General features: G+C 44.0%; 1 protein-coding gene across 2 annotated transcripts in view; it reads right to left on the reverse strand.

The window, feature by feature from the left end:
- The window catches only part of PTPN9 (protein tyrosine phosphatase non-receptor type 9), an 808671-nt gene that overhangs the window by 349335 nt on the left and 435609 nt on the right, over positions 1 to 23727 (reverse strand). For both annotated transcript variants that reach the window (XM_069624559.1, XM_069624558.1), the window contains one exon: positions 12869 to 12974. In XM_069624559.1, coding sequence (XP_069480660.1) covers positions 12869 to 12974 — 106 coding nt within the window. The remainder of the gene's footprint in view (positions 1 to 12868; positions 12975 to 23727) is intronic.

The following is a 23727-nucleotide window of genomic DNA, read 5'->3' on the forward strand; positions in this document are numbered from 1 at the left end:
CTCCCCCTTTCCCGGACTGCAATTTTCATGCAGCTCGGGAGTCCCTGCTTATCGCTTGTCGACGGTCTTACTGATTTGGATGACCAGCGTCTTGTCTTGTTCCACCACGTATAGTGATTCCGCCACTGGTTGTCTTCATGTCCTGCTTGCGCTGTGCGTTTGCTCCAGACCCATCCAGCATCACTTGTGCATTTCTCTTTTCCGTACCCATGTGCACCGGCCCACAGGTCTCCAATCGCTCAGCTATGCTGCAGTCAGTTGAGCATGTGTGGGTTTTGCAGTCGCCTGTCCTTATGCTTGCTTCCACCTGGTGCCACAATGTATCCACCAGTTACTGATATTCCACTGTTCGGCTGCCCCTCACGCATCAGTTACAAATGTATCGTAGTCGCAGCTCTCTCCCGACTTTTATCCAGCATGCCATATCTGCTTCTCATGAAGAACGGGGCTCCATTCCGTTTAGTCAGCACAGCTACGATGAGCCTTTGTTTAACTCCTGGGTGGGGGTCATTTTATTTCCTTTGTTCACGGGACTCTGCAAACTTCTTCGACTCCAACTCCTCCTTATGCTGATGTTTCTCATCAGATTTTGTACTGCTGCATGCCCGTGTAATTCATAATGCAGTGGCGTCGGGTCTGCTTCATACTGCCAACTTATAACGCTTATTTCCGCCGGATCAATTTCAGATCATCATGAGCACTCTAAATGCATGCAGCCACATGGATCTTTAGTTTTTTGGTCGTCTGAGAGTTGGGTAATGTAGCGTCTTCCCTTTCTTTGGAAGTGTCCTTGAGCATGTCTAGGACATCTCGTGGTTCCCTCCCGTGCAACCGTTCAAATGGGGAATAACCTAATATAGTCTAGTGTGTTTTCCTCACACCAAAAAGGACCCAGGGAATCATGACATCCCGGTTAAGGCCATTAGACTCTACCAGCTTGTGGAGAAACTTCTTGAGGGTCTGATTAAATTGCTCCACAAGCCCATCAGCCTGAGGTTGATATACCAAGGTTCTTGGTTTTGATTTGGAGAATATCCTTTACTTCCTGCATGATTTTGAACATAAAGGTGGTGCCTTGATCCGCAAGTATTTTCGTCTGGAACCCTATCCAGGAAAAAAAGGAGCAAGTATTTCAGTATTTATCGACTGGTTGTTTCTGAGGGGAAAGGCATTGTGGTATGGAACGGCATAATCCACAATTACCAAAATAAATGTCTTCACTAATTTAGAGGTTTCTATGGGTCCTACAATGATGTCCATAGCTATGTGATACACCGGGCCAATAGAATTGAGAGACTACCTGATACTAGGTTTTTCCTATGCTATGGTGAACTGTGGTCAGACGGGAATGGGGTAACTCTAGGACTATCGTGGATTCGGGGAGTTCTAGGAAGGCCACCTTGTTCAGTATCCCCTAATAAAATAAGAATTCCTTTGTAAAAAAAAAAAGAAAGGTTCGAACCCTAGGGCACCTCAAGCAGACTCCACCCATAACTGTGGCTATGGGAAAAAATAATATTCAAGTTATTACTGCTACTGTATTTCTCTAGCCATCAATCTAGCTGCACAACAAGCGATTACCACTACTCTGCTTAGAGCTTACTCTGCACGCTCCCCAAATGGAACACACTGCATGCACTGGCTCTGGTTTTCCAACACTGCACTCAAAGGAGACTGGCCAATCTGGAGCGACTGGCTGTATTAGCATGGGTGGGGAGCAGGAGGGGCACTTTACAGTTCTGCTTTCCTCAAAAGGCGGACTCGCACCACTTCTTGCAGAAAACAAGTAGATGTTTGCCACACCTATTAACTCTGAGCTGAACAGTAAATCACTCCATAGTTCAGCACAATGGGGCCCCTTGTCTATCAGGTTGCTCGTACCACTTGCTGAGTGAATCCCATAGCACACTCCAACACGTTGAGGCCCCTCAGTATCCAATGCTTGCTCTGCCGGGATCACTGTGAAATGAGAGTCTAGAGCCGATAAAAAGATCAGCTGCCATCCCAGCTGCTCATCTCCAGCCCCATGCCTATGGTCTTCAAAACTCTACATTTAACTATGCGAGAGGTTTCCTTCCCTTTAAAACAAATTCTCCCTTTGGGACATATTATTTCTAACTTTAGCATCCTTGGTGCACGGATCGACCCTAAACTTGCCTGGCCAACCTTCTTTGTAAGCATCACACTCTAGAGACTAACGATCCATTCTAAAAAATTAATCACATGTAACGTTCTATTTCCTTTTTCCATTTGCACAGCAAACAAACATTTTTAGTTAATCTATTGTGTGGACATTGTTTAACATAACGTGTGTACTCTACCTTTTACTTTCCTGCTGCCCTCCAGAAAGTTTAGCCTTGGTTGCTCTGCTGTAATATCACTGTCAGTAGGAGAGTCAGATGGAATGGAGGATAACCCTATTACCTAGCTGTAAGCTGACACGGATACCATGAAGACTAGGGTAGAGAATTCAAACACTTACCGGTTAATTACCCCAGGTGTTGGGGCTTTTACATACGAAGCGAAATGGCTGGCAGGGCAGTTAAAGGAAATATGCTGGAGTAGGGTTGCTAGACGAACACCCAGTTAAAAACATATCAGTGTAAAGCAACCCTCCAGTTGGATGTTGAAATCTGAGCAGTGTCGGCCACTTGACAGTCCATTGTGAACTACGGTGAGGCTGTGTATTTTAACAGCGGATAAGTTTCAATATGCAAACAATCCTAAAATGTCCACACTTCCCAGGCTTATGGCATTTTGAAACAGCCGTATAGGTAGGTTAGTCACTATGCAGGATATGTCATTGCATCCAGCCTAGATAAAAGATTCCTTCCCATAGTAAGATTTAGTGTTTATTGCCAGTTTCTACTCCATGAGCCCGAGGCGAGCATGCACACATCTATGACTCACTTCAGCTGTTTGTATTCTTGATGCCTCTGGCAGGGTCCCCCTTTCTTAAGTTCACTATGAAAAGATACTCTTGCTTGAACCCTCTAGGCTAATGAACTTCCAAACTATAGCTGCTTAATGTTCTATAGTTCTAAAAATCACAGGGAAAGCAATACATTTTTGGCACAAGAATGCTTACACAATGTACCATTGATAACAGAAAAGACAGGACATGGGTCCTTTATAATGGGTGAGAGAATGTGGCTTGAAGACCAGATATTGCAGGGCTAGGTGGAAAGCTAAACTAGGGCCGAAGACACGACAGAATGACATAGGAATGGGATGGCAGAGGAAGTGCTAAATTAAGGATCATGGGGTGATGGAAAAGTGCCGTAGGTTTGTCTGTTAAGAGTAAATTAGGGCGAGAGGAAAACAGGGTGATGCAGTAGCGTAGTGTGCTAGGAAAGATGTTCTTCAGAAAGAAGGAGGGATTTGAGGCTGATTTTAAACAGTGGTAGAGTTGGAGTAGTAGGGAGAGGAAGAGCATTCCACAGTAGGGGAGCAAGGAGAGAAAGAGCGGGAACGGGAGGAAGCACAGGGGACTCCAGTCGTGGCAAGGTGGTGAGCCGAGGATGATCCTAACAAGTGATTAGGGAGTGAAATTAGCAGGTAGTTAGGCTAGTCCATGGATAGTTTTGAAGATTATGAGAAGTTTATACTAAGCCCTTTGTTCCATAGACACCCAGCCAATCTGGCGATGGACAGAGGACGTAGAGGTAAAGTGAGAAAGCTTGAAAAGTGTGCTGACCGTGAAGTTGAAGACTTTGTCCAGATGTGAAAAAGCATAGATGGGAAGGTCGTAGAGGAGATGGGCACAGTAGTCAGATCTAGAAAGGACTAAGGAGTAGATTAGCTGTTTAGCAGTATTGAATGTAAAATGATGACAGATTTTTCGGATATTGAGTAGGTTGAATCTGGCTGCAGTGGAAGATTTGGAGATGAAGAGCAAGTTGTGTGATGGGTGAAAGGGGACACTAAGTTTCCAAGCGGAAGCAGAGTAAGAAAGGTAGTCAGAGAAGAAAAGAAGGGCAGATGAAGAGATTGCATGTTTGGCCGGGAAGTAGAGAAATTCAATTTTAGTAGAGTTATGCCACTCAGTATTCTATGGGGGAGAGACAGTTTGACATTTTTTAAAACAGCTAGTTGGATAAGGAGTGAAAGAAGAATATTTGAGTAACATCAATGAAGAGTCGGTAGGAGAAGCCGTAAGCGGTGATCAGGGTGCTAAGAGCTGAAGTATAGTGAGTGAAGAGAAGTGGACCAAGGACAAGCCTTTGGGGAATGCCAACGGTAAGGGCAGTGAGTGGGATCAAAAAGGAAGGGCAGCGAGTGGGGAAGTAATGCTGTTCCAGGAAATCTGAAAGTGTCTGGGGGCAAGGTATGAAGCAAACCAAGCGAGGGCCTTATCTCTGATGTCAAGGAGAGATCACATAGAGAAGGTTAGAATGGTCGACATTATCAAAGGCAGCAGAGAGGCCGAGAATAATAAGAATAGATGAAAGGTTTGCATGATGAGCAGAAGAGATGAAGTTGCTGACATGAAAGAGAGCTCTCAGCAGAAAGCAGAGGTTGGAAGCCAGATTGAAGAGGGTCTCGGAGGTTGTATCAAGGAACTCAGTGTATCAATTGAATACTACTTGCTCTAGGATTTTGGAATAGTGTGGCAGAAGAAAGACACGGAAAGTTGGTAGGACAGTTAGGACCTAGACTAGGTTTCTTAAGGAGAGGGATGACAGTAGCCGTCCTACAGGATGAGGGAAATGTTGCGTTGTCAGGAGAGGCGTTGAAGAGGGAAGCAATGTGTGGAGCCACACTGGGAGCTATGTACTTCACAATGTGTGGGGAAAGTGGGGGAACAAAACGGGTTAGCCTTGAGGAGTAGGGCAAGAATCTAATCAGGGTTGGGGGGGGCAAAGGAAGACATAGTAGTGGGGGAGCAGAGTAGGGGTGGTGGAGAAAAGTGAGCAGGAAGCAGGGATAGAAGGTAAGTAGCAGGGGTATTATGAATGGCGGAAATTTAAGAAGCAATGTTGAGAGCAAGATCATTTTCAGTTAAAGTAGAGGCGATGTAGGTGGGTTAAGGAGGTGAGAGAATGGAGTTCAGAGATATTTGTAGGCACCTAGGTTGGGAGGATTAAGATGAAATGAAAAAAGAGATAGAAGTCAAGTTTGACTGAGCCGAGAGCATAGGAGTAGTTTATCGGAGGAGTGTCTTGACCTTTGCCACAAAGGTTTTTTACACATTGTTGCTTTCAGGGTGCAGATGAGAGGTGTAATCTAGGGGTATGGAGGCAAGGATTTAGGAATGAGAACGAGTGTAGTAAGAGGGCCGTGAAAGGAGAAGGGACCATAAAGAGCAGGGTTACAATTAGTGAAGGCTTTGTCAGTCGGTGGAAAGATGAGGTGAGCAGAGGAGTAGAGAGAGTGTTGTTGGTCAGAGAGGTAGTCAAACGTGTGCTTAGTAATAGTTGTAGCAGATCGAGAAGGTGAAAAAGGAGCAGGAGTGGAAATTGAGGCAAAGACGATAGAGTGATCGGAGGGAGAAGGAGCAGTGGAGATATTAGATGCAGAGGGTTGGGAGGAGATGAGAATAGGGTCAAGGGAGTTTCCATTTTAACAGTTGGGCAGAGTGTACAAAAAAGTAAGTAGTTAAGTAGAAAACAGTTAAAGTCAGCGGATAGAGCAGCTGGGAGTGAGGGGAGGTTAAAGTCACTAATGACAATGAGGTGTCAATCAGGCGGCAGAGGGTCAATTAGTTGGGAGGTGTGGTCGAAGAATCTACCTCCCGGGCAAGGTATAAGCCATAAGGGGTAGTGATTGTGGAGATAAGTGTATTTGAATGAGGGACAATTAGCTGGAAATAGGGGAGTAGGAGAGATAGGAAGTGTGGAGGATTATGGATATTCTAGTACTGCCTACTCATGCCTCCTAGTACCATGCCATACTTTTCCAAACTGTATCCTAGTTTTTTGGTGGCACCAGCAAAAGCATTTGAGAACTTCCAGCTCATAATTCATACTGAATCAAATCTGTTAACTAATGTATTTTGGCCTGTTACAGATCTTCGGAGCCTCCCACATAATAATACTTATCATGTCCCTGTTGTCACGGATTTGACATTTTATTGGCACTCTGATGCACCTAGTTTTGCTTTTTCAGCTTTCTGCATCTTACTGGTATCTATATTCCTATCAGTATGTAATAAAACACAGTACATCCAAATGAAACTACAGTATAATGTAGAATAGTGGATAATCATGATTGATAATGCTTCTGTGCCCATAACCTGGAGCAACACAATGAAATATTTGTGTCCCAAGCACTGCATGCAGCAGCAGCAGCAGCCGCAAGCCCAACTTAAACACAACCACAATGGACTACTCTGCGTGAAATCATGCTAAGAAAATGCACATGCGCATGTTTCCCTGCACGCACAAAGTCATTGGCTGTAGGTTTTAATTTTCATGGCAATCAATATTATGGATGCATGGAAATCTGATATGGCAATTTCCTAACATTATGAGATTAGACAATGTAATAATTTAAAGGTTTTATTATTCTAGCCGGGTTTGTCAGTAGATTCTTTAAAAAGGCTCCCACTTGGAGTTTTAGATTGGGGAATGTGGGGGCCATGGGGGCTGTGTGCCACCACCTGTTATGTGATTAAGGGCCAGAGGAGAATAGCTAAAGCCCTCCAGACCCCCAGGAACTTGTGGTGTAAACCCCATCTCCCTAACCTAGTAGCCTTTTCTTACCACCCAAGCAGCATGGTACCAGTTTGTGTTCCTTAATAAAGACCAGCCTTTCATCCCTGCCTAAAGTTTCAGAAGAGTTGTCAAAACCTGGTCATCTCCCGCCTGGATGGTGGCAATGTACAACTCGCAGGAGTCCCATGTGCCACCTTGCCCCCTCCGAATGTCATGCAGCAAATCTTATTTCAGGACAAAAAATTCAACCGCATCACCTCCATCCTCAAGGAGCAGCACTGGATACACTTTCAAGCATGCATCATGCTGAAGACAGACCACATCACCTAGAAAGCAGTCATATCCTAAATAAAAAATTAACTGAACAAGAAACTTAACATCCTCCGAAGACAGGAAATAATCATAAGCTATAACGTCACCAGGCTGGAAACAAACCACGAGACAGGCTTTTCCCTGCAATGCACCAGATCTCTGGAACAAGTCATCAATGCAGATAATACTGCCCCCTATGCTACAATTCTTGAAGGACCTGAAAACCTCACCCTTCAAAGAACATCTTGCCAGTCCCTGATCGATCAAATCAACCCTATTGCTACACTTCAGCTGTGTCCCTATACAAACCAGCGCCTCTGCTACCCCTTTAGGTATATCCCTTATGTACAGTATTCTATTGCTCTCCAGCTTGGTACGCAGTTGGGGAGACACAGACACAGACACTGAACCTGAACATAAAAACCTAAGCAAGTGTGGTTTTCCATTAGCAAGTGCTGTCTGTCATTAGCAATTTTCTGCAGAAAGTCAGCCTTCGTCAACAGGACTGCCCAATGAGTTCTGCAGCCCAGAGGTCCCCACATTCAAGCAGTGAACAATATTTCAGTGTGAGAAGGGTCGGCATGTACTTCCTGATTACAGCAAAACCGCAGCATCCCTGCATTCAAGTACAGCTGCCAAGTAGGAGAAGAGCAGCAGCAGCAAATATAGGATAATTGTCTAAGCCAAGATCTTAGAAAATCCTCTTAAGGGATTTATTTGTGGTACAGCTCCAAGAAGCGTGAAGAAGTAAACACAGCTGTAAAGTGTGAGGGTTGGAGTAGTGTAATCGACACATGTGGCATTTGTGTTGCTACAGACTTTTATTCAAATGACAAGTGGGGTTGGGGAAAGGCCTCGCCAGCCCTAACGCTAAGAGGGGTTTCCCAGCCACAATATAAATCTCCAATGGGTCTGTCAGGATGTCAAAATAAAAATAATTCCACCATTATGTCATAACCCTAACTCTAACCCGCACACTAACAACTCAACAAAGTGCAAACTCTTTTCTTGCAGCTTCTTTATTGTTCTTTTTAAAGTTCCAACCACAATGTTGCAAAGGGTGCAAAAACAAAGTTCCACAGGGATCAAGAGAAGGTCTCCCTTCTTTTGACTTCTCACAGGGATTACAAGTTCCATGGGGAATTACTTATTTCCCTTGGTTCCTTTTCCACTTCCTTGAAGAGCTAAGAGATGGTCTCCTATTCTCTTAGCTTTGCCACAATGTCCACAATCCCAGAGGCTGTCTCCCTTCCCCAGGATTCTCTTCCCTTTTGCAAAGCCAAACAGGTTCACCCTTCTCCCCAGTACTGTGACTAAGAAGAGGAGTAACAACTGTTATTCTTAACATGGGTGAGAGTCCTAGTCTGGCTTGGCTTCAACAATTCTCCTAGGTAGACTTGGTGTACTCACCTGCCAAGTACCATCTATTGTACAGCCAATCTGTTTCACAGTCTGCTCATGTACTGTGGCTATGAAGATGAGCAAATGATGTATTTCTCGAATGGCTGTGAGTCTCAGACTTGTCGGTCTTCGGAACTTCTCTTAATTGGTAGGCTTGGTTTACTCTCCTGCCAAGCGCTACCATATAACCATAGATATGAAAATGTCTTCAATGTTACTTTTAGCATCCTAGACCCTCAACTTTGGATATTTCTCCCCCGTTCTCCACTTGTCACAATTAATTCTTACTATCAGGGTCCCAGACCTTGGGCTCGGGGTAGTTCTTCCTCTTTTCCACTTGCCACCACTTTCTCAGGTTCTCAGCGTCTCCCTGTCCCTTTACATGCCTACTTACTCCTGGATGTCCCAGCTTGCTCCCCGTGCACAGCAGGCACTGTGCCTTTCCTTGAGGCTCTTCCAAGAACGACTGTTCCTCGTCGGAAATCCTACTTTCCTTTTTATTCTATGGCTGGGTTCAGCTGGATTGAATAGACTGGACTGCTCACTGCGGTTCCGCAGGGTGCTCTTCCGCCCTTCTTCGTCTCAGTACATATTTCTTGGATGTAATGACAGAACTTTTTCGTCTCAGTAATATAAATGGGAGGACTTCTGTATACATAGAAGTATGAGGGATTCCAGGACTTGAGAGGGGAAGAGGGTGCGGGAGTTGGGACAGCGGTACAAATGTACCGCGCCTCTCTCCTAAGGTGGCACCGTTCATCACATGAGGGTTTTCCATCCCCCTGTGATCCTCCCGTAGTGCACCATCCCCAGGGGGAATTAATGGACTGTGGTTGCATCGCTCTGGCCACAGGAGAACGGTTCTCCCCATGGGAGAAGGGACAACATCCAAGAATTTGTCACAAAAGACATTTTCAAAATCTGTCAACCAATCACTGACCCAGCCCCTGCAGCACCACAACGGAGTGTAGTTCAGACTGTGCAACTGCTAGAGGAGAGGCTGGGCTGCTTATAAGCAGTGTCCAGTCAATAAGCAGGAGAGCAGTGGCAATCCAGAGAGGAGAGAATGGCAAACAAAGAGTGGAAAAGAAAGTGGATGCAGTGGAGAGCAAACCGCACAGTTGAAAGACCTGCAGAGGGCAGTAGAGAGTGGAGAACGACTATGGAGGAAGACGCTGGTGGAGAAAGCAAGAATGACAGTAATAAAAGCATTTTGGAATTGAATCTGCGAAGAGAAGTTGAGAGAGGATTTAAAGATAGCCAAATTGTTCAAGGTGGATAGATGGATGGGATGCAAGAGATTGGATGAGAATAGGAAGTTGAGAAGAGGCCCTTTAGAAATGGCAACTGTTCATCTTTTGCTGACCAGGACTACAGCAGAGTTAGCTGCCTGTACCATGTGGCTCACACCCAAAGCTCCACATACCAAGTGAGATATGTCAAGGCATGACCCATGTGTGGCATCACCTGAAACATGCTTGCATTCCTTGTGCAGAGTAGGTGGAGAGGGCCGCTTAGAGAATGCAGAATCCTGATTATGACACCAGCAGAGAGAACTACCCAAGCCAAGAAGAAAGTGCTGAGCACTTAAAACCCCATTTAATGTGCAACACTTGTTCAACAGTCAGGAGGCAGAGGCCAAGGAACTGAATGACGATCCTCAACCAAGCTGGTATTCCTGCCTTTTCTATTTCTATGACAGTTCCCCATTTAAATATCCCAGTCCTCCCTAATCCATGAGACAGTTTATGTTGTAAAACAAATCTGTTTAAATCCTGCTGATCCATTGGCATGCCAGACCAGTACTCTAATCTGTGTCACTGATATTCCCATATTGTTTTCAGTGTCTTGGGGAGTTTTGACAACACAGAGCTTCAAGTTCCTGGCAGCCTTACAGTGGTTTCTATGAGCTGCGCCATCAAGTTCCCTTAAAGCACCTGTTATTTTTCATTTAATTTCTCGATGGTTCTAGCATGTTTCCCTACCAGTTCAAGCCAGTACACAGACACTTCAAAATCCACTCCCATGGCTTCAGGAACTTTCCAAGTCGGTTACAGAAGCGTCTCTCCCCTCTACGCTCACTTACTTCCACCACCTTACCGCCTCTGGGGTTGCCTCACGATCTTGACAATTTCCCCTCAATTGCTCCTTCTCTGCAATGTCAGACTTCTGCAGATCTCTCGCCAGCATGCTTTCCACTCACCTAGGTCTCACTGTTTCCCAGTCTGCTCACACACATCACCACTCAGTCATGAAGTTTTACAGCAAGTGATAATGGGTATAGCTTCCAACGGCATACCACCTACTCATTCAATCCTCCTCTTTGTCATCTCATACTCCTGCTTACTTGGACTGTTCATGAGCCACGCTCAAAGAAAGACGGCAGATGTCAGCCAAAGCCGCTTTCTGCAATAATGAGACTCGAAGAACTTCAGAACACAGTAAATAGCTTATTGTTTACCACACTAAGTAGCCCACTGCAATCGTTGCTTTGACTTCTGGGTTTTGGACTTCTTTTTCTCTCAGCCAAGCTTCATCCAAAGCCTGAAAGTATGTGTTTTGTATGCACTGCCTTAAGTTCCTTATGGCTCATAAGACAGGTGCCCTCGATTTCAGATCCAAGAGGATGCCCACAAAGAGTTTCAGCAGTTTGGTTAGCCAGAAGTCCTTGCAATGACAAACAGCTGGTTCTGAGCCTTGCAAAGCAACTGCAAAAGTGCACGCTTCTACTAACGAAAATTGGTGATGTACCTCGAGCAGGAGAGGTGACTGGTTGTCCCAACACTCTTAGGATGGTAGGCACATCATAGAGGTCTTCCCCGTCAAAGTAAATGGCGACGTTCGCAAAGCTGTGGTATTGGGTGAGCCAATGCTGGTTTCTGCAGCAGTCCTCCCGCTTCCTGCAGTTCTCTTCTTCTTTGGATCTCTTCAGCTCCAGTGGTCGGCTTGTTTCCTGGGTCGAGCTCATCGCCTTATATTCAGAAAATGGGTTGCAGTGACCCCAGCCCTTAATTAGGACACTTTACAACATTCAGACTTGGAGGCGACTGCCAGCCATCCAGGATCTGCCCAGCAACATCCAAGCCCATGAGGAATGTGGAGTGGGGGCAGGCAGCCCTATCCCCACTTCCTGCCTTCCAGGAAGTGCATGAAGAATGTGAGCCTTCCCCATCTGGTAAGGCAGAAGGGCAGGCCATCTTAAACGGGACTTAAATCACGAAGGGTGGGGCATATTAAGTATATGGTTCCCCTTTAGTGCATTATCGTGCCTGAGAAAGCAGCCTGGAACAATGCATCTAAAAAATAGTTGAAAACGTCACAAATTCCACCAGCCTGTAAAGAGGATACTTGAAAAGTACACAAATTCTACATAGACCAATGAGAAGGGGACACAAAGTGTCCCCACAGCATTGCATGGAATATGGCTTGTGCTACAAGCAGAAAAACAACAGTCATCAAAAGGGAGATGACCTCGCCTACACTGGTAGTCTAGGGACTCACCAGTGAACCCAAGACAACATTGCAAAAAGGACCATAGGAGTCCCTGGCAGCCCACCACATATGGTGGCTTGTGTGGCCATAAGAAAGCATGAAGCCAAAACTAAGGGGAGAGGACTCCCCCAGACTGGAACCTTGGTAAGAAGGGTCCAGTAACCCCATAACAAAAAGGTAAATGCAGGAGGCAAGTGAGAAAAAAAGGACTTACTCACTTTCAAAGTCAATGAAAAAAACAGTAAGTGCTGGGAGGCGCAGGACAGAGGGCCATATTTGCAAAAAAGAAAATTAACAACTGTTTCTTACCATGTGCATTGTGGCATCTTCCATGATATTTTACAAAGCTATTTACCTGTGAGAGTATTGCTTTTTTCTTTGCCTCTTCTTACATAAAGATTATATTTTCATAAAAAATATAGTATGTGGACATTGTGTACTGTACCTGTCAATGCTCCCCACCACCCCAAAAAAAAAACCTCCTGAGAGTTAGGCTTTGGCTGCTCGGTCACCACTATCCCCTTGGAGAGCTTGAGAAAATCACTAGTAGTACCCATGTCCGGAATATACACCTAAGAAAACGTGACCACAGGGCTTAAATATACCGTCTATAACATGCACAATATCTCAGTCAGGATATCCTTTTTCCTATCTTCTCCTCTCGCGTTCTACTCCCTCTCGTAATCTGGCTTACCAGACCTTGGACCCATGGATCCATGTCACAAGTCCATTTAAGAACGTTTCCCATTTCATGCAAACATCTCTTCCTGAATATAAAGAAGGTATAAACGCGTCTCTTAAAACCAAAAGGACATTGATCTGATTATACACGTAGACATCCACTACAAGCTGTACTCCACATTGGAGTGTCTCTAAGACTGAATTGACCTAGAATGTGACAGGCACATCTTCAGTTCAGTGTCATTATGCTACAAGAAACTAATAAGGTCGACAAGTAAAATCATCCTGTTTGCAGCAATGACACAGTATTCATCAAATCACCTTACCTTTAGCAGGTTCAGAATCTTCTTGCTGAGGTCCAGTTCGAAGTTGGTATACTGTGACCCTGCCATGTCATAGATGAACACGAGCCCATTGCGCTGCGTCTCAAAACTGATGGAGAAAACACAGTGATGCAAAATGATAACACCGGAAGCTATTCAACATTAAATGTGTTGATGTGCAATTGAACATGCATACCTATGCTCCAATAGCCTTGCAAGGTCAAAGAGAAATGGAGATTAAAGTAAGGGCAGTACAGTATAAATAAGGCACATTAGAGCTTTTTTCATCAATAAATACAATGTACACCAACAAAGAGATGGAATAATCGGGAGTCTGGAGCCAAAGGCTGATAGTGGAGTGCAGCAGGGCACCCTGCTGACAATCAATGAAATTGTATTGTTAAACACAATACATAGTTTGAAGACAAAACCAACATATGTAGGTTCCACAGGGACCTAAAACAACACAACTTAAGGGCAATACTTAAAAACTCATCCCTAAAATGAGCTCAAGGTTAGACCAAAGTCAATTTAGGAGGCAGGGTGAAAACAGCGAGTGGAGCAAGTAGGCTGAGTTAAACTCCAATTTTAATGACTTCCTCTGCACATATACACCCCTAGGTGGAAAAGAGCAAAGCAGTTTGGTCAGGGTTGAAGGACAAATCAGAACGTGGGAGTTAGAGAAGACTGGAACAGAGTGAAAGGACTGTGGCTGAGTAGTGGTGTGGGAAGAGGAGTAGCAGCAGCAGTGTGGTAGGAGTAGTGGTAGTGCAGGAGTGAAGTCAGTTCAATCCAATAGAGCAAGTGCAAGGCACAATCCCAATGCCTATTAGAACACTATCCTGTGATTAGAGTAGGGAAAGTCCCTGACTAAGACGGTGAGCCTGCATTTAGGGAGTTATCGCTAGTCTAAGTGAGAATTTAGACAGCTAGACAGCAGTGGGTCAAAACTGGAATTACAGATGGCTGAATTAGAGAGAAGGGCCGTGGCAAGACAAGAGAGAGAGGGACGGCCCTAGGCCCCACAAAGATCTCAATAAAGACCCTTGAACTGTCCTTGAGACTCAAGGGTTTTCTGTGCCATCTGTTACATAAAGCACTGCTTGCTTTATTTATCCAGTTACTCCCCCAAAGGAACGTTTTATATGAATGGCAAAACTTTCTAGCAACATTACTTTCATTTATTTAGTTATTTTAAACTGATAGTCAAATATCATCCTCAATGAAAATGAGCATGTACACCTTTAACGAAATCAAAATGTTGGGGGCATAGCCGTGCTTCGAGACTAGCGAATAAAGAGGAGCAGAACAATGGTGGGTATGGACCAAAAGTAGACAGGAAGGTATGGACCAAAAGTAGACAGGAAAAACCAGGTTACTGTTTTTTGCAAATGTCACTGTTGCATTTAGATTTGAGTCAATGTTAGGATAATGGATGAGAGCAAATGGATTAAAAACATTATGACTATATTTTACTGATTGTTTAGGTCTTTTTTGGGTTACTGCAGTAGTTTCTGATTTCAGGATGAAACGCTTGGTAAAGCAGCATACGTCTGTTAATTGATGGTGCCCATCCTCAAAATTTCACGCAAACATGGAAATAATTTTTTCCTTCAATACCCAAATGCTGACTAACTAGGACGGATGGTGAACTCTAGTTGGTTTCCTCTTGTTTTTCTATGCTTCTTTATTTTTGGTAGCTACCTAGAAGATTGGTTTACTTACGTTAGTGTACAGTGTAATGATATGGTTAGTTCCCTTCTGTGACCCTTCAAATTGCTATTGTGTTTGGGCGTGTGGGTGCAGACGGACAACTCCCGATCTTTGGTGCTCCGTAGCAACTAGCCAGCCTTGACCGGTAAACCCACACCTGTGTGACACTCTATTCTCTATCACTTGGCACTGCTATGCTGGCTACTGCACATTAACAGTATATAAATTACATACCACTGCTGTAAAAGGAACGCAGTAGACCCCCTTCTCCTTGTGTTCGCTGCATATAGACACGCCGAAACGTCGAGCCACTACTGTTGGCGCGGCGTTAGCATCCAAGCGTGACGCACTTATGCGTAAAGCAACCATTCTGAACCCCGATTCTCCCTTGCTCATGATTACCACAGAAGAAGTGGAAAATGATTGTCCAAATCGGTCTAATGTCACGGCTACGCCAAACAGAGGGGGACGGGAGGAGAATTGGAACACATCGATCTAACTATACCCAAAGGGAAACCTCAAAGCAGCCCACAGCGTCTATCACATGGCTGCCTAAAGCGGACTGTCGTTTTTGGAGATTTAACAACCCGCCCCAGGAACATCACCAAAATCGCCGATTCCTATCAGGCTTCGGACAATGCTTCACAGGAAGCATCTGGTGTTTTGCATTCAGAACTTACTGAGGAACTAAATGCCAAGCTTCCATGCAATTGAACAAAGGTCATAGAATCTTTTGTGCAGGCTCTGATCACTCCAACTCCTGGGCATATGGTGGATCTGACCGATGGCAACCTATGCCTGACTGACACCAGTGGGGTGTCCATTACTAACCCACCTATCAGTCCGGTAATTCCACGCCTAGAACCATCAGCTGCAGAGACCATGGAGGGATGCCCCATTCATGCTAAACTACTGATCAGCAGGGCTGCCAGTCGTGCACTGGACTCGATGGCACACACTCACAATCAGGACGGCAACACAACTGTGCATTCTACTCCGATACAGTCGCTGCCTGCAATTTTTGGTCTATCTCTTCGCTGCAGAACGGCACGACCATATAGTCCTTAAGCTATCTAGCAAACAATAGCACCACGTCAAAAGATATGTTTGGTATACTCGAAAACCTATTGGTTAAGCTGACTAACAAGTGCAATACCATCGATGTAAAACTGGCGAAACTATATGCTGTAGTAGAGTCTCCAGAAATTGGGATGACCAACATAATCAAAGCCTGGAATACCATCTCTGCACGTATAGAGGCCATGGATAATAGGATGAACACCATGACCGGTCTAGTACTGAAACATTAACTAACAGAGTTCACCCTGACTCAGAGACTAAATATAATAATAAGGCAATGGACCCAAAATCCTGTTCTTGGTACCAGAGGAAGAATAACAAAAGTGCCAAACAGGTAATTATGTATGAGGATCCCACCAGGGGAAATAAAGAGGTTAAATACCAGAGAGAAGGAAACAGGAGAGCATGGCATCACAACCACCCTTCCTCCTGTTCAGGCCAGACCTACCTCTAGCATACATGGTACAAGGAACACAATACATCCTAATAACTGGATCTCAAATGTATCGTCTGAAATCCAATGTGAAATCCAAACAATAGGAGTGCCAACCAAGGAGTTTGGCCAAGACCACCATATGCAGATTAACAAGCACATTGAATGTTATGATGCCAATAGAAAGAAAGAGGCGGACCATGCAAAGCCTCAAAACTCTGTGCACCATCAAGAAAACTATATAGCCAATTTGGAAGAATTATTTTCGATGCAGCCATCTATTGAACCTGCTGTGAATAAGGCAACCAACAGAGTAAGATTCAATACCAAAAATGCTATGACGCAGGTAAACTTTGGTCGTGATACTGAAAATGTGTCATCGGATATTAAGTCTACCAACACCACATAAAACGTCAAAGCCCTAAAAATACATTGCATATTCCATGATGCTGACCGCCTATTACAACTCCTACATACCACCATACCACTGAGACATATCAGGAGCAGTGATATTAAAATATTGGAAATGCTGGAGGATGCGTGACAGCCTACAGCGGTCGTTCACTTCCAAGCGGATTCTACCCTGTCATATAATGGAGCATGGCACAGCTTTGTTCAAACTAGGCTATGACTGAAGTTATCAAAACACTTCACGAGAGGAATGGGTATGGCCCCAGAGACGAGGGGACTGGGGGGGCTGCCTTTGCGGGCAGCATCACTGTCAGGTACTACTGGTCCAATTTCCATCTCTGGAGCAAGAAAGGATGTTAACCCTGCCGGATGGCCCGCTAACCAAAACAACACGAAAGCATCAGCTACTTATGGAGAAAAGCTCTATTGGGAGTGGTTGGCTAATACGGTGGAGAGACAAGGAGCTAACTATTCCTAACAATGGCTACTCTTCTCCTGTACTCCTCTTGAGTTGGAACACACACTGGTCAGATGGAGATGGATTACTAGACCATATAGACCAACTAAGTGTGTTGGCCCTTTAAGAAACCTGGCTTGTCAACCCACTGATAATTGATGGATGGACATGCATAACCAGTCTGGCTCTTCAGGGCCAGGGAGGCCCTATACTTGGTGTAAGGCAGGACTAGTGCATAGAGGAGATTTCCTGTACATCAGACAATATCCTCATTGGTAGGTTCTCTGTTCCTGCTATTCCTCAGCACCACATCTTCCAAAGCCTAAGTGTCTTAACCATATATGTTCCACCATATGAAAGGGTGCAATTGGATATGGTTAAACAGTAGGAAAGTATCTTAGAAGGACTTGGCAATGCCCATCATGTTTTGATCTCCGGCAACTTCAACGCCAGGATCCCTGATTTCTCAGTGTAGGAGGGGATGCTGTTGGAGTTATGAGAGCTTTGACCGCCAGAAACAGGGCCAACACAGAACTCTTTGATGTGGCAAGAGCTGGGTGACCATGCTATTTGCTGCAGGCTTTAGCATGGTAAATGGAGCAGTTCCATCCCACGATCTGCTTAGCTATGCACAAGTAGGGGAAGGAGAGAGCAGCTCTATTGACTATATGTTCACTGCAAATGCGAGCACGACTGTGGGCGATGTGTGTACAAACCCTCAGCAGGAAAGTGATCATTATCCTCCAATTGCACGCTTTAACATCATACGCTACCCTACTGGCCTTGTTTCTTCTGAAGATCTTACTGTTAACTCGACCTTAAATTGAATCTCGTGGAATGATCATTCTATGGGAAAGGCACAGCTCATAATAAATCCTACATCAAAGCAATTTAGAAGACTTCGGTTTTGATGATGCTATAGCTCTGGGGCTGGCTTCCTTAGTCATCAAACCTTTTGAATTGTGTGTGGACACTATCAAACAATGTTCTTTGGTCAAAAGTCTGCCCATACGCAGACTGGCTGTTATGTTCTCCACTGGTCAATTGCATGAGTATGATCACTTGATTAGAGAGAGGAAAAGGCTTCTTCGTAAGGAGCTGTGCAACTTGTCTAACGCTTACCTTAGTCCGATGGAATATTGCGCCTCAGTTAAGGCTCAGTTAAGGCTGCCAAACAAGTATATGTAAAATGGCTCTTGAGACACATACATCTCGGAATGCGTATGATGGAATGCTTTGGGGCCATGCCCCACTTATACAGGCTCCACAAAATTTTGGAATATAGTCAATAGCCATAAGGCCAGGAATCAGCCTGGGAACTTCATATAGCACACACGTTTGTGGTTGAGGATCAGGGGTACCGACAACTGAATTTATTTCAGTCAATCGGAAATATCAGAACAATCAGGCCAATGGCTGCAAGCTTATTACCTCCAGTAAGTCATCCAGGGCTCCTGGATGACTTGCTGGAGGGCATTTTAAGCACATTAGTCAAATTAGACCCCATTATCTGGGAACATGCACTGCACAGGGTATTCAGCAGTATTGAAACTACTCAGACAAGTCCTTCCAGCTGGCAAGCCAGCATTATTGTTCCCATTTGGAAGAAGGGCAAACATGGAAATATAAGGAACTATAGATATCTTGCAATGCTAGATGCCTCGTCTATAATATTTGCCCGTATTCTGCTCAGAGTACTGGAAGACTGGGCAGAAGATAGTATCATCATCCCAATCAACCAGTCTGGTTTTCATAAGGGTTCCAGCACTATTCCTAACTGTCTGGCACTAGTCACTACTGTGGAGCAAGCTTGGAAGAATAGAATGATCCCGGTGTATGTGGCCATGGTAGACTTAAGTGCTGCCTTCAGCACTGTAGACAGAGGGAGACTCAAATAAGTTACGTGGCTGAGGAATACCCCAGGGGCTCCTAAGATGCTTGTTCTACTTCATGACTAGACTAGAGTAAAACTAACATTGGATCAACAAGGGAAGACCACATCATGGACAAACACCTACAAAGGCCTTAAACAAGGCTGTACCCTGGCTCCAATCTTGTTTCATCTCTAGCTCTCACAAGTGGGTAGCACACTCCAGGACGCTGCTACTCCACCAAAAATAGGCTCAACCATCTTACAAAGGTTGGGCTATGCAGATGACATGGTTATCTTGGACCTCACTCCAATAGGTCTCCAACATTCACTGAGCAACCTTAAGAAATATGCAGATCTCAACTCCCTAAAAGTTAATACTACCAAAATCATAGGTTTCAGCCAGTCTAGAAAGATACGCCAAAAGGTAAAATGGAAAGAAGAGGGGGCACTTATTGAGGAGGTATCTGTCTGTAAATATCTGGGGATAAACCAGGATAATAAACTAAAGGGTCAAGAGCACTTTGAATAATTGAGATCTTCTTCATCATCTACTCTAGGTTGAATCAGCGCATTTGCTAATAGAGGAGGTGGCTATTCTGTTGCCAGCATTGTACAGTTGTATCAGACCAATATCTCTTACGTTATTAAGTATGGAGCAGCCATCTGGGCTATGACCCACTTGGATAGTGTGAATAAACTTGAGCAGACTCTGCTCAAAAAACTTCTGAGGCTACCTGCTTGGACATCTATTGAAAGGATTTACCTTGAATATGATATCTTGCCCACGGCAGTGAGGCTTCAACCAAGTTACCTCATAACACACTGGAAACTAGCCAGAGAGCCCAATAACACACTCCAGGCCTGCATATGTGAGGTCATTAGGTCTAGAGTCCACCTAATGCCAAGTAGCCGAGTTGCCACGATCTAGGCCATCAAATCCTTGTTGTTACCTAGAATGCCAGTGGCTATAGCTAACTAAGATTATCCATCAACTAAGGTAAAGATGAAGCATATGTTCACTGATCTTAGTAAAGAAGAGCTATTTGTCAACTTGGCATCACATGAACAGGGGGCAGACTTCGTCCACTATATACTGTGGAGGGGATCTGCACCTAAGTACATGGGAGGTTTCATAGGGAACATGATGGTATGTGACTACATCAAGATAAAACTACATGCTGTCAAAACATGGGATTTGGAGGGAAAATGGCTCTGCCGCTCGAGAGAGGAGAGGGTCTGTCGCTTATGCGGGGAGGACACAGCTGAACCGGTAAAACATCCCTTGACACAATTGGAGTCCCTACAGCCACTTCGGTCCCTGACCACCCTGTTCGCAGGCCATCAGTTTGCCTAGTTACAGTGGAAATCTGGGCCCTGTACTTGAGTGGGAATCATGAAGCGTGCATTATTTATTTGACCATCTAGTGGAAGAAAGTCTATGAGACCCTGTATGTTCTGACGCAACTATCTCCCCCATAAACGTGGCAGGGATGGTTGGGAGACACATTTATTTATGTGCAGCGCTCTAGGAGTGTTAATTGGTATTCCATTCTGTATGGCATTAGCGTTCAACTCTTTGATTAACTGGGGGAGTACGCCCGACTGCAGATGAAGTGGGATTTATTGCTGTGCAATATTTTTGTTAGCTATTGTGGTTCTATTAGGAAAGTCTGCAATTATTTGATAAGGATGTCAGATATATTGCTATGCAATATTTTATCTCGTTGTCAGTGAAAAGTTTGTATAAATCTAGCACAGTAAAAAGAATAAAACAAATCAATAAAAGACCATTTCAAGAAACACTATCAGGCACGAAAAAGGTGAGACATGAAAAGATCACAATGTAATTGCTTGCATCTGGCATAAAGGCAGATAACCTTCAATCCCGGCAGAGCCCACCTAGCCTTATATCTTTTCTAGGTGGATACATTGCTTACCATTAAGTTGGGTAATAACATTTATTATCGTAGTGCTTAAAAGTGGGAGGAATCCGGCATTGGACAATATATGAAAAACAGGACATTCTCGTCTATCCATAAAGGTGCTGAAGTTCACCGGGATGAATCCCTCCTGGTACAAAGAAGTCCTCCGTATGTACGAGTGTGGGGACACTCGTACATACGGAGGACTTCTTTGTACCAGGAGGGATTCATCCCTGTGAACTTCAGCACCTTTATGCATTATGCAGTGACTTATGAGCTATCTATATAGCCTGGATTCGATAAAGGCAGCTCTGCCCAAACACGTGTCATCCACAAAGGCTCTAACATCACAAAAATAAAAGGAATTTATTAATCATCACTACTTGCCATTCCATTATTTTTCGGCGCACTTTCAAGGGATAGCTCAACACAACCATTATATATTGTCACAAATGGAGTGGAGGGACTCTAAGTCTCCGTAGTAGCTAAACCTGGTGCGATGCAAGATCTTTAACATCACCTCAACTTTCATGGACAAACCCTTTTAATTTAACGGGGCGCGTAGGTACTGCAGCAGGTGTCATCACAAACAGTCCCTCACCAAGAATGCATTATCGTCTATGGTCTGGGAGTGGAAGTTCCAGATGATGTGGGCTGAATGTTTATCTCGGGTAACCTTTGTTACCCTTTTCTTTCAGGAACCAAAAGGAACAAGTCAGAATAAAATAGAGGCATAATTAAGGGGCCAAAGACCCAGGCCACTGTGTCCATAATAGTGAACTAAAAATAATGGTGGAGTCCGAACTATCAAACAGGGTACTACAAACGGGTCACAAAAAGTAGGATCTGAAAGCTCCTTTAACTTTTTCAGATAATCAAAAAATACAAAAAAAGACAAATCAAAATGGCCACACTGAAACGTACCCCAAAGACCACCATGTCAGATTTACTACAGCCTTTAAACAGACAAAACTAAAACCAACCTCCTGTTTTTCATTAACAACACCACCACTGTTCAGTAGATCTTCAGGATACAAGTGCCAAGAATCAAAAACTCAGACATTCAAGGGCATCATAGATTCAACCAATCATTGAACTTAACACTACCTACTATATTCATTCATTCATTCATTTTTGTCATTTACATAGTTCCTTTCACCATAATTATGGTCCCAAGGCGATGTTTGGTTGAACGCCCTTGGAGGGACCGGAGTCTACATTTGGGAGAGCTAGGAAGTGCTTTTATGCCTGTGTGCATTTCGGCCATTACAGTTATGTGAGGGTGTCCAAGATCCTACTAATCGCCCATGTCTGAATAATGTGTTGGTGGGCGCAGCAGAGGTAAACTATGAACTAAACAGGGTAGATTGTGCTTAAGGAGAAAGAAATTATGTGGGAGGCTACAATTCAAATTTTTGCAAAAAAAGGTAGCTTCATTCTTATGGCAGAGGGGTTGTGCAATAGTGTTTGTGTTATATGTGAGTGCAGGATGTGTGAAATGAGCCAGCACCTTCGGCTAAGTTACGAAGGTGCAGGGTGTGAGGTTAGAAATTGGGTTAGTTGTACAGACAACAATGTAAAACAACTGTATATGAAACACAAACATTTATAAAACATACACAAGGACAGGATTGACCATCAAGTAAAGCTATTCAGGGTCTTTAATAAGAAATCAGACACCGAGAACTTTGCACCCCAACACTAACACGAACTCCAGTCATCAAAGTCCTCCAATATACAACGAATTGAAAACAACCAGATTCAAGCCTGACCAATCCCTTAGTAAAACCCACACAAGGAGTGCAGCAAACTATCAATGATAACACCGGGGATGAGGTCCTGAAAGCAAGGGACAAACATTTCAAGAGATCCTGAACTGCCCTTCTCCTAGATCAAATACATGTCAGTGAAAATGTATGTGATGAAATCAAACAAGTTCAGTACCCCACCACTCCGATCACTGAGCTTGAAGTATCATTATCTCAGACCACTACAAGTCAACTGTACAACTGCAGATGCCAACCCCTTCACCAGAGAACAAACCATCTCTCCTACAGTAACTAGGAAACCACAAACACCCTGCTCTGATGCAGGCACATGCTGTCCCAAAAGGGGCCTCCTCTAACTCAGCATCCCTGCAAATAACACAACCGCTCCCCCAAATATCCTGCTTCCATGACCCAGCAGTTAATCTGGATACTAGCACAAACCAAAATAGTTAACTAGCAATCACAATCTGTACAGAACACCCCGGTAAAAGTCAATCATTAACTCTCATTCTGCCCATAAACCTTGATGCACACAATCATAAACATCTTTTTTTTTAATTAGTATTTATCGGCCATGCAAACATGGCCTTTAATACTGATGTATATTAAGATTCATGTTAAGTATAAATAAATAAAATGTCAAATACACTTAACAGTAGTCCACTAGTTATATAACCAAACCAGTGTTCCTGTTAGTTGTAATAGTTATATCACACTCTAAAAGGAGCCTGTACAGTTCCACATCGGCATGTGGTTCTAAAGGGTTTGACTCATCCTATACATTTATCGACGGGTTCAGTATGTGTTGAGAGGGTGGTGTAGACGTTCGATTTCATGCCACATTTGTATAGTTCCATATATCAATTGAACATTGTTACCCATCATAAAATTGTTCCATATGTCCAGTTTCACACTTTCACACAGCTCAGGAGTATATCTTTTTTATGTCAGAAGTTGTAGCACAGTACAGTATCAAATGTATTGTGTACATTTAATATTAAATAAAAAACCGCCACAATCAAAATAACAAAACATGGTTTACAGGAAATGTGGTTACGATACATGAGCTTCTCCCATAGAGGTAAAACATCCACAAAGCAGAGAAATTAAGAGTTGTAGTGCATTACAGTGAGCGGTCATCCATGCCAATACCAGACACTCATTAAACTTCACGGTCTCAATGTGCGCAATCAACCCAAACAAG

This window comes from Ambystoma mexicanum, chromosome 11 (genome assembly GCF_040938575.1).
Source record: "Ambystoma mexicanum isolate Mex_15411 chromosome 11, UKY_AmexF1_1, whole genome shotgun sequence".
Classification (NCBI taxonomy): domain Eukaryota; kingdom Metazoa; phylum Chordata; class Amphibia; order Caudata; family Ambystomatidae; genus Ambystoma; species Ambystoma mexicanum.